At 30.1% G+C, this 14,052-nt stretch overlaps 1 protein-coding gene and 1 long non-coding RNA gene across 3 annotated transcripts in view; one reads left to right on the top strand and one right to left on the bottom strand.

Moving 5' to 3' along the window:
• Nucleotides 1-14,052, bottom strand: part of robo3 (roundabout 3) — a 410,915-nt gene that overhangs the window by 164,682 nt on the left and 232,181 nt on the right. For both annotated transcript variants that reach the window (XM_075296773.1, XM_075296772.1), the window contains exon 2: nt 7,759-7,952. In XM_075296773.1, the coding sequence (XP_075152888.1) occupies nt 7,759-7,952 (194 nt within the window). The remainder of the gene's footprint in view (nt 1-7,758; nt 7,953-14,052) is intronic.
• LOC142226663 (uncharacterized) overlaps nt 1-14,052 on the top strand; it is a 95,718-nt gene that overhangs the window by 1,886 nt on the left and 79,780 nt on the right. The window lies entirely within an intron of this gene.

Raw genomic sequence — 14,052 nt, forward strand, 5'->3', positions numbered from 1 at the left:
TGTTTCCTCTCATCAGTTGCAGTATCATTGTCATCATGCATCATCAACTTGCCAAAGAGAAGAGTGTACGTATGTGTGTGATAGTATTAGCTGCAATCATCACAATGAGTACCGTAGCATTCAGCATAGTAGGATCGTACATCCTCTAGTTTTACTATCATATCCGGGAAAAGCACCCATACCCAGGATGCAACAACTGAGTCATCATTATTGTACTGTACGCCATGCCTAGTTTTGCTAATGAAATTTGTTCACACTATGGGCTTAACTTTTATTCTACGAAATTTAACTTGACGAAAATAGAATAAAAAAATAGTTACTACTGAATTTATCACCTTAAAGGAGGTATGGTGTAAATTGTAATAATGTAATTGGCGTAGGAAAAAATTTTGATGATATTTTTATACCCTCCACCATAGGATGAGGGTATATCAACGTTGTCATTCCGTTTGTAACACATCGAAATATTACTCTAAGGCCTCATAAAGTATATATATTCTAGGTCGTGGTGAAATTCTGAGTCGATCTAAGCATGTCCGTCCGTCCGTTTTCATGCTTCATGCATTTACCGTGGTGCAGTTATTAGAATATCCGTCTAGCATACAAAAGATCCTAGGTTCTATGTTAGTTTTGACCAAAACCTGTGGTTTATCCCTTCTCAGTAAAGCTAAAATGCCGGAGATAGATTAGGTTAGGTTAGGTGGCAGCCCGATGTATCAGGCTCACTTAGACTGTTCAGTCCATTGTGATACCACATTGGTGAACTTCTCTCTAATCACTGAGTGCTGCCCGATTCCATGTCAAGCTCAATGACAAGGGACCTCCTTTTTATAGCCGAGTCCGAACGGCGTTCCACATTGCAGTGAAACCACTTAGAGAAGCTTTGAAACCCACAGAAATGTCACCAGCATTACTGAGGTGGGATAATCCACCGCTGAAAAACTTTTTGGTGTTCGGTCGAAGCAGGAATCGAAGCCACGACCTTGTGTATGCAAGGCGGGCATGCCAACCATTGCACCACGGTGGCTCCCAATGCCGGTGATAAAAAATGTTAGAATCGTTTTATATTTGCTCGAATTGACTACCTTTGATAGAAAATATAACCTTCATCCGTCCGACAAAGCCATCATACGCTACACAAAAGTTGTTCTGTGGTATTTTGATCCATTCATGTCGAACATCCGTCTTGAGATGATCGAAACTTTGATATCTTTTAGTGCCAACCTTACTCTTCGAAATTCTCTAGGCACGCTAAAAGTCGAATGGATTGTCTTCCGGAAATTTTGGTGGCCATTGTGCGGTAAAAATATAGCGAGGAACCTCCGTTCTTAGCCTTTCTTGGTTGACCTGTGCTGAGTGCGATAATGATGAATGAAATATTTTGCTGCCCAAAGCTTGAGCACATTTTCTCCATAATATTTGGCATTCAGTTTGACTTCATGGTCGATGATTATGAGCGGGAAGCGATCACCGGATGTTACGGCGATCTACACCATTGCCATCGGTGGTTCGGGAGTCATGGTGGCCAAACGAAGGTGTACATTTTCAGCTGACCTCTTTGGAAAGTAAATCCGATCATTGTGTTCACAAACTACTCAATTTAGAATCGTTTCTCATCTGGGAAATCCAAATTCGGAATTGGTCACTTACTTGCAAGGAAAGCAACTCATTGAGTCTTTTCAGTCTAATTTTTTTGTGTAACGGTGAAATCTTGCACTTTTTGGAATTTCAATGGTATTAGGTCAAGTTCATTTTTCAACATGTGTTACTTCTGCTTTTGCGATATTTTCTGCTCACGAGTAAGTTTTCTACCACTGTGCCGTGAATTTCGATCATTTCTGATGTTGTTACCGTTTTTTTGTCCAATTTTTGGATGCGATCCAACACTGCCAGTATCACAGTAACGAACAATGGTACGAGAGCAAGAAATTTAATTATATTTAAATGCTTTAGGGCTCCAACTTGAGGTTTTCCAGCCAAATATAAAGCAATCACACTATCCTGCTTGAATTCCATCACGAATAGCTTTATTTCTAATTGGAAAAGACCGAAATGCTTTTGTAAGCTTGTAAATAATAAAATGAACTATCACCAGAATAAATCTGTCAGCTGTCCGAAGAGCAGTTTAGAATATTGGTTGCTATACATGTCAGCCCTGTAACCAACATTAGCTTTTTGGGGTTGTAAATTCACAAATCATTGCATTCACTTGGACCCACTGTTTTTGAGTACGTGTTCACCAGGTTAACTTCAACAATTCCTCCATTGCTTCATAACATTTCACTATGAAAGCGTTTGCAAATTTATCAAAAGGTTTTCATGTTTATTTAGCGTTAATGAAGTTGTTTTAAGTTGAGGAGAAAAATTGTTTGCCAAAACCCCAATTCCCCCCAACCCCTTACACAGTCCGAAAAAAAAACAAAAACACAAAATAAAACCCACATCCGCATATACCTCAGGCATATTTAAGAGAAAAACAACAGCAAGTGAAATTATTCCAACCAAAATGAATCGCATACGTATGAATTCGTCCATAACTACGGACAGTGAGGACAACAACAACAACCGTAAAGAAAACCAACAACAACAGCAACAAAAAGTAATTAGTAAGCTGTTTCTCTCTCACACAAACACACTTGCATATACATACTTAAGCAAGTAGACACACATTCACAAACAAACAGGACGACCATAGTCCTGTAGTCTGAATCCTTTTTTGTGAATATGAATACCATATGAAGTTGGGCTTGAGTACAGGTAAGCATGGAAAATATGCGCTCATCCAAAGGACCTAGCTCAGGGCCATCACCTTCATTATCGTCATGGTCGTAGTTGTCGTTGACGTCGTTGTGGCATAGTCGTCATAAACAAATGACTGTTTTATATTTTCCGACAGAGACGAACGAAACGAAAAAAAAAAACAAAACCAAACTTAAAAGAAACATCCTGTATCTCCAGTCAGTGTAATGTCAGGCAGAAAATTAAACCCGAATAAAAATCAACGTAGACCACATTCCATCTCCATAGTTATGATATCTTCATTGTAGAATATCAGTGAAGGTGAAACAAAACTCTTTTCCACTAGCTAAGAAAAAAATGTAAAGGATAATTTCTGCGATATAAAAACAAAAAATGCGAAAGCCTCATCAAGGCTGGAAATTTACAAATGCCAATGAGAGAAGACTGTCAGCGTCCACGTATACCGAGTTTCATAATGGAGCGAAATATAAATATCCACTTACAATTTCAACTTGGGCCATGGCTTCAGTGCAAAGGTAAATGTAATCTCACACTTTCGCAAAGTTGAAGACATTTGAATTGCTGTTGACGTTTTAAAGTTGCACAAAATTAATACACCAAAGGGGAAATTTTAAAGAGACGCCATTTTTCACTTGAATCAGTTTTAAGATGGGGTCAATTGGACCAAGATCTAAAAGTTAGGAGCCACCGTGGTGCAATGGTTAGCTTGTCCGCCTAACATACAAAAAACCATGGGTTCACTCCCAGTTTCGACCAAATACCAAAAAGTTTTTCACCGATTGATTATCCCCTATACGTAATGCCTAAAATAATCTACTAAAATTTGGAGAACTTTTTGCCAAAAAACTACCAAACACAAAATTTATAGAAAATTTAATAATCATTTTATTACTATAGAAAATTGTGTCAACATTTTATTACTACAGAAAATTTTGCAGAATTTTGTTTCTATAGAAAAATTTGTCAAAAATTTAATTTCTAAAATTTTTTTTCAAAATTTTATTTATATTTTATTTCTATAGAAAATTGTGTTAAAATTTTATTTCTTTAGAAAATTTTTGCAAAATTTTATTTCTATAGAAAATTTTTGAAAAATTTTATTTCTCTAGAAAAATTTGTAAAAATATTATCTATATAGAAAGTTTTGTAAAAATTTTATAACTACTCAAAATATTGTCAAAATTTTATTTCTATAGAAAATTTTGTCAAAATTTTATTTCTATAGAAAATTTTGTCAAAAATTTATTTCTATAGAACATTTTTGCGGAATTTTATTTCTATAGAAAATTTTGCAAAATTTTATTTCTATAGAAAATGTTTGCAAAATTTTATTTATATTTTATTTCTATAGAATATTGTGCTACAATTTCATTTCTACAGAAAATTTTACCAAAATTTTGTTTCTATAGAAAATTTTGTCAAAATTTTATTTCTAGAACATTTTTGCAGAATTTTATTTCTATAGAAAATTTTGCAAAATTTTATTTCTATAGAAAATTTTTGCAAAATTTTATTTATATTTTATTTCTATAGAATATTGTGCTTCAATTCAATCAATAGAAAATATTGGCAAAATTTTATTTCTATAGAAAATTTTATAAAAATTTTATTTCTATAGAAAATTTTATAAAAATTTTTTTAAAATTTTATTTCTATAAAAAAATTTTGTCAAAATTTTATTTCTATAGAAAATTTTGTTAAAATTTTATTTCTATAAAAAAATTTTGTCAAAATTTTATTTCTATAGAAAATTTTGTAAAATTTTATTTCTAGAGAAAATTTTGTCACAATATTATTTCTATATAAAATTTTGTAAAGAATTTTATTTCTATGGAAAATTGTGTAACAAATTTTATTTTTATAAAAAATTTTGTCATATATTTATTTCCATAGCAATTTTTTTCAAAACTTTATTACTACAGAAAATTTTGTCAAAATTTTATTTCTATAGAAAATGTTGCCAAAAATTTATTTCTATAGAAATTTTTTGCAGAATTTTATTTCTATAGAAAATTGTATTTATATTTCATTTCTACAGAAAATTTTTGCACAATTGTATTTCTATAGAAAAATTTGTCACCATTTTATTTCTAGAGAAAATTTTGTCACAATATTATTTCTATAGAACATTTTGTAAAGAATTTTATTTCTATAGAAAATTGTGAAAAAAAAAATATTTCTATCGAAAATTTTGTCAAACATTTATTTCCATAGAATTTTTTTTTCAAAAATTTTGTCAAAATTTTACTTCTATAGAAATTTTTTTAAAAATTTTATTTCTATAGAAAATTTTGTCGAAATTTTATTTATATAGAAAATTTATAGAATATTTTGTGAAAATATTATTTTTATAGAAAAATTTGTCGACATCTTATTTCTTTACAAAATGTTGTCAAAGTTTTATTTCTATAGGACATTTTTTCAAATTTGTATTTCTATAGAAAATTTTGTCAAAATTGTATTTCTATAGAAAATTTTGTCAAAATTTTATTTTTATAGAAAATGTTGTGAAGATATTTTTTTATATAAAAATTTGTCAACATTTTATTTCGTTACAAATTTTTGTCAAATTTTCATTTCTATAGAAATTTTTTTCAAATTTTTATTTCTATAGAAAATTTTGCCAAAATTTTCTTTCTATAGAAAATTTTATCAAAATTAAATTTGTATAGAAAATATTATCAATTTTTTTTTTTATAAAAAATTTTATCAAAATCTTATTTGTACAGAAGATTTTGTTTCTATAGAAAATTTTGTCAAAATTTTATTTCTTAGATAATTTTGTCAACATTTTATTTTTATAGAAAATTTTATAAAAATTTTATTTCTATAGAAAATTTTGTAAAGAATTTTATTTCTATAGAAAAACTTTATAGAAAATTTTGTCGAAATTTTATTTATATAGGAAATTTATAGAACATTTTGTGAAAATATTATTTTTATAGAATAATTTGTCGACATCTTATTTCTTTACAAAATTTTGTCAAAGTTTTATTGCTATAGACATTTTTTCAAATTTTTATTTCTATAGAAAATTTTGTTAAAATTTTATTTCGATAGAAAATTTTGTCAAAATTTTATTTTCATAAAAAATGTTGTGAAGATATTTTTTTATATAAAAATTTGTCAACATTTTATTTCTTTAGAAATTTTTGTCAAATTTTTATTTCTTTAGAAAATTTTTTCAAATTTTTATTTCTATAGAAAATTTTGACCAATAATTTTATTTCTATAGAAAATTTCGTCAAAATTTTATTTTTATAGAATTTTTTTTTTTTTATAAAAAATTTTATCAAAATCTTATATGTACAGAAAATTTTGTTTCTATGGAAAATTTTGTCAACATTTTATTTCTATAGAAAATTTTTGCAAAATTTGATTTTTATAGAAAATTGACCAATAATTTTATTGCTATATCAAATTTCGTGAAAATTTTATTTTTATAGAAAATTTTATAAAAATTTTATTTCTATAGAAAATTTTGTGAAAATTTTATTTGTATAGAAAATTTTCAAATTCAAATTTTTACTTTTATAGAAAGTTTTGTCAAAATTTTATTTCTTTAGAAAATTTTGTAAAATATTTTATTCCATAGAAAATTTTTTCAAAACTTTATTTCTATAACAAAAAAATTGTCAAAAATTTACTTCTATAGAAAATTTTTTCAAAATTTTATTTCTATAGAAAATTTTGTCGAAATTTTATTTATATAGAAAATTTATAGAACATTTTGTGAAAATATTATTTTTATAGAATAATTTGTCGACATCTTATTTGTTTACAAAATTTTGTCAAAGTTTTATTGCTATAGACATAATTTTGTAATTTTATTTCTATAGTACATTTTGTTAAATTTTTTACTTTTATAGAAAATTTTGTCAAATTTTATTTCTTTAGAAAATTTTGTCAAAATTTTATTTCTAGAGAAAATTTTGTCACAATATTATTTCTATAGAAAATTTTGTAAAAATTTTATTCTATAGAAAATTTTGTAAAAATTTTATTTATATAGAAAATTTTGTAAAAATTTTATTTATATAGAAAATTTATAGAACATTTTGGGAAAATATTATTTTTATAGAAAAATTTGTCGACATCTTATTAATTTTGTAAAGAAGTTTTATTTCTATAGTTTTATTTCTATAGAACAGTTTTTCAAATTTTTATTTTTATAGAAAATTTTGTTTTTTTTTGTATAAAAATTTGTCAACATTTTACTTCTTTAGAAATTTTTGTCAAATTTTTATTTCTATAGAAAATTTTTTCAAATTTTTATTTCTGTAGAAAATTTTGTCAAAATTAAATTTGTATAGAAAATTTTGTCAATTTTTTTTTATAAAAAACTTTATCAAAATCTTATTTGTACAGAAAATTTTGTTCTATAGAAATTTTTTTTTTTATAGAAAATTTTCTCAAAATTTTATTTCTTAGAAAATTTTCTCAAAATTTTATTTCTTAGAAAATTTTCTCAAAATTTTATTTCTTAGAAAATTTTGTCAAAATTTTATTTCTTAAAAAATTTTGTCAAAATTTTATTTCTTAGAAAATTTTGTCAACATTTTATTTCTTAGAAAATTTTGTCAACATTTGATTTCTATAGAAATTTTTTGCAAAATTTGATTTTTATAGAAAATTGTTGCAAAAAATTATTTCTATAGAAAATTCTTGACAAATTTTATCTGTATAGAAAATTTTTAACTTTCAAAATTCTTTAAAAAATATTATCGAAATGTTGAAAACCCCTGCTATTAATTGGAAGGTTTACCCATAACGCATTTTCGTCATTTCATTTTTCTTTTCCCTACAATTTTTGATCTTTCCGCTACGCTCTTTTTTTCTCATTTTCCCAACTGAAATGTATTGTTAAGTTGTCTTAATCCCAACCAGAGACACTCAGCTGGATATTTATTATTTCATTTCCTTTCTCAAGTTCTTTTTCGTACGGATTTCTCTACTCCGTAGATGTATGTGAGTTTTGTGTTTTCGCTTGGAACTTACCTTGAGAAAAAATAATCCACCAGCCGGTAGTGTAATCCGATGTGAGCCAGGCAGAATTTTCAATGCTACTCCATCTTTATACCATTGTATTGTGGGTATGGGTGAACCTTCCGCTTTGCAATTAAGAGTCGCTGGTTCATGACGTGGTACGGTTGTGTCAATTGGATGCTCTACTATTCGGGGCGGATGGGAACCTACAAGTAAGGGAAATAGAGAAAGAAAAGAAAAAAAAACATATATTAATTTCAAATGAAAATCCAGAAATACAGAGAAATAAGCTATGCTCCTATGTATACATTTGTGTTTGTGTGTGAAGAAATAATTGTATGAAAATGTGTATGTGTTCATATATGAACAGCTTAAAAGAGAAAATGTTACAGCAATTGTGATTTTTTTCTTTTTTCGCCTCTACAATATACACTTAAAGTCATATAATAATGCAATGCAGAGAATACCCTCTAGGAAATGAGACTAGGTAGTTGGGGTTGTATTAACAATTTAATTTATATTTTCTTTTATAACATTTAACATTTAATTTTGCTAAATAAAATTTAAAAAATGTTAACACATCCCAAGTAAAGTCACTGAACTTTCGGTCTTGTATAAATGTTTGTTTTATTTTTAATTTATTTAATTTAATTGATTTTTTTATTTATTTTATTTTATTTTATTTTATTTTATTTATTTATGTTTAATTCCCCCACAAAAAAAGTTACTACACAAAAGTATCCTCATGTTTACCCCTACATTTTAAATCCCTAGATGTTGTTGACTATTGACTCTTGGAAACCCTACAAATATCATCAGGATTCTTACAAATGTATCCCTGGAAAAAAGTTATGGATTATGCAGTTTGTCAGCGGTGAAAATATGTGCACATAGGGATTGAACGCGTTTTAATATTCTTTCATATTTTTTTCTCACTCTTCCCACTTTTTTATTTCGTTTTTCTTTGCTTCATGTAAATCATAAAGCACTTTTTCACCAGCATCTACGTTTTCCATAATTTCAACGAATGCATATGAACACCTGCATGGTATTATTCATCTGCCCGTAATAAATTATATGTAATTTTTACAAAAAAAAAAAAAAAAAAAAAAAACAATAATAAATTGCAACTATAAGATTTTAATATTAAAGAGCAAAAAAAACGAATATTGTCTTTAGCCAATTTTGAATTGGTTGGGAATTGGATTAAAATAATATGCAATATAAAATAAAGTAACAAATTTCAGACAGGTCAAAGTTATATTTTCTCCACATGGACTTGAATTATTGGAAAAATCGTACAAAATTTAATACATCAGTTCAGGGCATTGTGGTTTTCCTGTCAAATATAAAAAATCATAATATCGCACTTGAATTCTATTACGAATAATTTTATTTATGAATACAACATGAAGTTGATTGCACTATATATCAGCCATCTTGTAAGACAATCAATAAAATTTCGCAATTCTCAAAAATAACTATTTTATCTCAACTAATATTTGCATTAGTAGACAAACGGGAATAGGTTAACAAACCGCAAAGACTAGACAATCTGCTAAAGGTTGATACCCCAAATAATGCAAATATTTGTGGTTAAGAAGAAGAAAAAAAACTATCTTTAGGGTAGATGAGAAACCACATAGAGAACATTGCAAGCAAGTCTGTACAAAACTCCCAGATATTTAAATCAATCTTCGAAAAAGGTATGAGTTACCTCAAACACCCCATATACGCTCCCCTAGTTTGTGGCTTGTTATTCATATGGCAAACATTGTACTCCAAAACAAGGAAGATATCGCAAATTATTATTTTGCTTTCCCCATCACCATTCCCAAAAATCAACTTTGACACAAAACACGGAACAATGGCTTGGCGAGAGATACCCAACTGCACAAAAAACCCTTTTTGTGTTGAACATAGCCACAGGACACTCCCCAAATAAACAATTAGTGAAAAAACACGGAACGTCATCGTTGAAACTCAAAAAAAGACCACATGGTCTATCGAAGAGTGGAAGATTGGGTAGATCTATTAGGTTGTATACTCAAAGCTTCATTGTCGAAACAATCGCAAACATTTTTGCAGGAAGTCAAAGATTTTGTTTTTCTTCTGGTGAACCAACAACCCCACATGTTGGAGATTCAATTGCAGACAAAAGTTGTTTTGATTTCCTTTCCTTTTAAGGTATCGTACAAAGAACGAAGGAGTATTCTTGGTATTGTCGTGGAGTTTGTAACATATTTCTAAGTAATGGTAAATATATTAATTAATGGAATTCAATTGAAATTCATGTAATTTAAAAAAAAAAAATCTACAAACAAAATTAATCTGATCTCCATAGAACAAGAAATGCGAATGTCGAAAATCGACTTCTTACCAAAATAAAGGCATTTTTGTGTACATGCAGTGAACGATTATGATCATCTTCCCAGCAAAAAAAAAAAATGGAAGTTCTTCCAAAGGCACAACTTTAAAATCACTTCCAAAAGATGCACTCCCAATGATGTTCTTTATTTTAACTACCCAAAACGACAAAATTAAAAAATCGATTTGAAATTTATATGAGAAAGTAAGCTTTTTAGCCTTTGGCTTTTTGGTAGCCTTCAAATTAGACTTAAACGCTTTCGATTGTTTGAAAATGGGAGTCACTTAGACTAATCGACTTTTAATATTCAATAGTGACCAAAATAGTGGGCACAATCAGCACTAAGTAATGACCACAACCGATTAATGGAATATTTGCCACAAACATTTATCGTCATCAAATCGACTTTTGAATAAATGATTCAAATAGAATTTTAGCTGTCAAGATTAAAAGACGAATATAATAATCATTTTGGCAATGAACAAAAACGACTAAGTGACTTTTAATAAAAAATAAAATAAAAAATGAATTGCAAGAAAAATTTAATCCATATCCTGTAATAAGACGTCTACAAATACTACTAATGGAGGTTTAATTTAATCGATGTCATCATTTTGCAGGCTACAAACTCGATTAATCGACTTCCATTTTTTTTACAGAAATTTAATCGATTTGAGATGTAGATGTACATCAACTTTCGCCCTAAGAAACGAGTCAAGTTGTCAACTTTAAAATTTTTTGGGAAAATAACGTGTAAAACGGACTTTTCGTGTTTGTCATGAAATTCAATAGAGACGAAAATCGAAATTGTTAGTGAAGAAAATCGATTATTGCATATTTTGCAGCAACAAGTCGATATTGAATTGAAAGGACAAACAAAAATATACTTACTTATATTCGAAGTAAGTATATATTTTTTTTTTTTTGTAATTTTGATTGCGTTGAAAAATTTACAAAAGCGACTTATGAATGTCGACTTCGAGGAAGGGAGAATTGTCAAGGAAGAATTGTCAAATTTGATAGTAATTAATTGACTTTTTGAAAGAGAATTCGAATAGGAGAAGAACTTTTGTTTGCGTTGAACAATGATCGGAAAGTCGTATGTTATTCGAGAAGGACAAATTGTCGTATGGGTAATTTCGGAGTCGAATTATTGATGTCCGAAAAATGAGTCAAATCGATTTTGGATGTCGAAATGTCGATTTCGAGAAAGGGAAAACTGCCATATACAAATTTTGAAGGCAAAGGGTTAGAATGTTTTTTTTTTGTTTTGATAGAAAGCTCGATATGGAGAAAGGGAAGTTGCTATGTAGATATTTTGGGAGGTGAAGGGTTGGAGTATTTTTTTTTTTTTTTGACTACTCGACTTTGGAATAATATTAGTTAAAATAAGTTTGATCGAAAAGTCGACTTCGAGAAAGGAAAAATTGTCATAAGGATATTTTTGGAGTCGGATAATTTATTTATTTAGTTTTATTTTATTTTATATTATTTTATTTTATATTATTTTATTTTATTTTATTTTATTTTATTTTATTTTATATTATTTATTTTTTTTTTTCTTTTTATACCCTGCACCATGGGATGGAGGTATATTAACTTTGTCATTCCGTTTGTAACACATCGAAATATTGCTCTAAGACCCCATAAAGTATATATATTCTGCGTCGTGGTGAAATTCTTAGTCGATCTGAGCATGTCCGTCCGTCCGTCCGTCTGTTGAAATCACGCTAACTTCCGAACGAAACAAGCTATCGACTTGAAACTTGGCACAAGTACTTATTATTATTGTCGGTCGGATGGTATTGTAAATGGGCCATATCGGTCCACTTTTACGTATAGCCCCCATATAAACGGACCCCCAAATTTGGCTTGCCGATCCTCTAAGAGAAGCAAATTGCATCCGATCCTGCTGAAATTTGGTACATGGTGTTGGTATATGGTCTCTAACAACCATGCAAAAAGTTGGTCCACATCGGTCAATAATTATACATAGCCCCCATATAAACCGATCCCCCGCTTTGGCTTGCCGAGCCTCTAAGAGAAGCAAATTTCATCCGATCCGGCTGAAATTTGGTACATAGTGTTGCTATACGGTCTTTAATGACCATGCAAAAATTGGTCCACATCGGTCTATAATTATATATAGCCCCCATATAAACCGATCACCAGATTTGACCTCCGGAACCTCTTGGAAGACCACAATTCATCTGATTCAGTTGAAATTTGGTACGTGGTGTTAATATATGGCCTCAAACACCAATGCAAGAATTGGTCGAAATCGGTCCATAATTATATATACCCCCTAATAAACCTATCCCCAAATTTGACCTCCGGAGCCCGTTGGAAGATCAAAATTCGAACGATTCGGTTGAAATTCGGTACGTGATGTTAGTATATGGTATCCAACAACCATGCAGGAATTGGTTCCTATCAGTCCATAATTATATATAGCTCCCATATAAACCGATCCCCAGATTTGACCTCCGGTGCCTTTTGGAGAAGCAAAATTTATCCGATCTGTTTGAAATTTGGTACGTAGTGATCGTATATGATATTTAACAACCATGCCAAAAGTGGTCCATATCAGTCCATAATCATATATAGCCCCATATAAGCCGCTCCCGAGATTTGGTTTTGGGAGCCTCTTGGAGGAGCTATTTTCATCCGAGTGAGTTGAAATTTGGTACATTTTGCTAGTATATGGTCGTTAACAACCATGCCTAACTAGGTCCATATCGGTCTTTAGTTATATATATCCCTCAGATAAATCGATTTCCAATCACACAAAAATTGGTCCATATCAAGTTCATAATTGTATATAGCCCCCATATAAGTGACCCCACGTATGGACTAACTCACAATTTAGAAAACGATGTTAAGAAGTTTTAAGATACCACAACCCAAGTATTTCGATTGTGGATGACGGTCTTTCGTAGAAGTTTCTACGCAATCCATGGTGAAGGGTACATAAGATTCGGCCTGGCCGAACTTACGGCCGTATATACTTGTTTTAATATCTAAACTTTCTATTTGATTAGCCCGACATTTTGATTTTTGTGAATTGTTATACCCTCCACCATAGGATGGGGGGTATATTAACTTTGTCATTCCGTTTGTAACACATCGAAATATTGCCCTAAGACCCCATAAAGTATATATATTCTGGGTCGTGGTGAAATTCTGAGTCGATCTGAGCATGTCCGTCCGTCCGTCCGTCCGTCTGTTGAAATCACGCTAACTTCCGAACGAAACAAGCTATCGACTTGAAACTTGGCACAAGTAGTTGTTATTGATGTAGGTCGGATGGTATTGCAAATGGGCCATATCGGTCCACTTTTACATATAGCCCCCATATAAACGGACCCCAAAATTTGGCTTGCGAGGCCTCTAAGAGAAGCAAATTTCATCCGATCCGGCTGAAATTTGGTACATGGTGTTAGTATATGGTCTCTAAAAACCATGCAAAAATTGGTCCACATCGGTCCATAATTATATATAGCCCCCATATAAACCGATCACCAGATTTGACCTCCGGAACCTCTTGGAAGACCACAATTCATCTGATTCAGTTGAAATTTGGTACGTGGTGTTAATATATGGCCTCAAACACCAATGCAAGAATTGGTCGAAATCGGTCCATAATTATATATACCCCCTAATAAACCTATCCCCAAATTTGACCTCCGGAGCCCGTTGGAAGATCAAAATTCGAACGATTCGGTTGAAATTCGGTACGTGATGTTAGTATATGGTATCCAACAACCATGCAGGAATTGGTTCATATCAGTGCATAATTATATATAGCCTCCATATAAACCGATCCCCAGATTTGACCTCCGGTGCCTTTTGGAGAAGCAAAATTCATCCGATCCGGTTGAAATTTGGTACATGGTGGTATTATAACATATGATATTTTATAACCATGCCAAAAGTGG

The sequence above is a fragment of the Haematobia irritans genome, chromosome 2 (assembly GCF_050003625.1).
Source record: "Haematobia irritans isolate KBUSLIRL chromosome 2, ASM5000362v1, whole genome shotgun sequence".
Lineage (NCBI taxonomy): Eukaryota > Metazoa > Arthropoda > Insecta > Diptera > Muscidae > Haematobia > Haematobia irritans.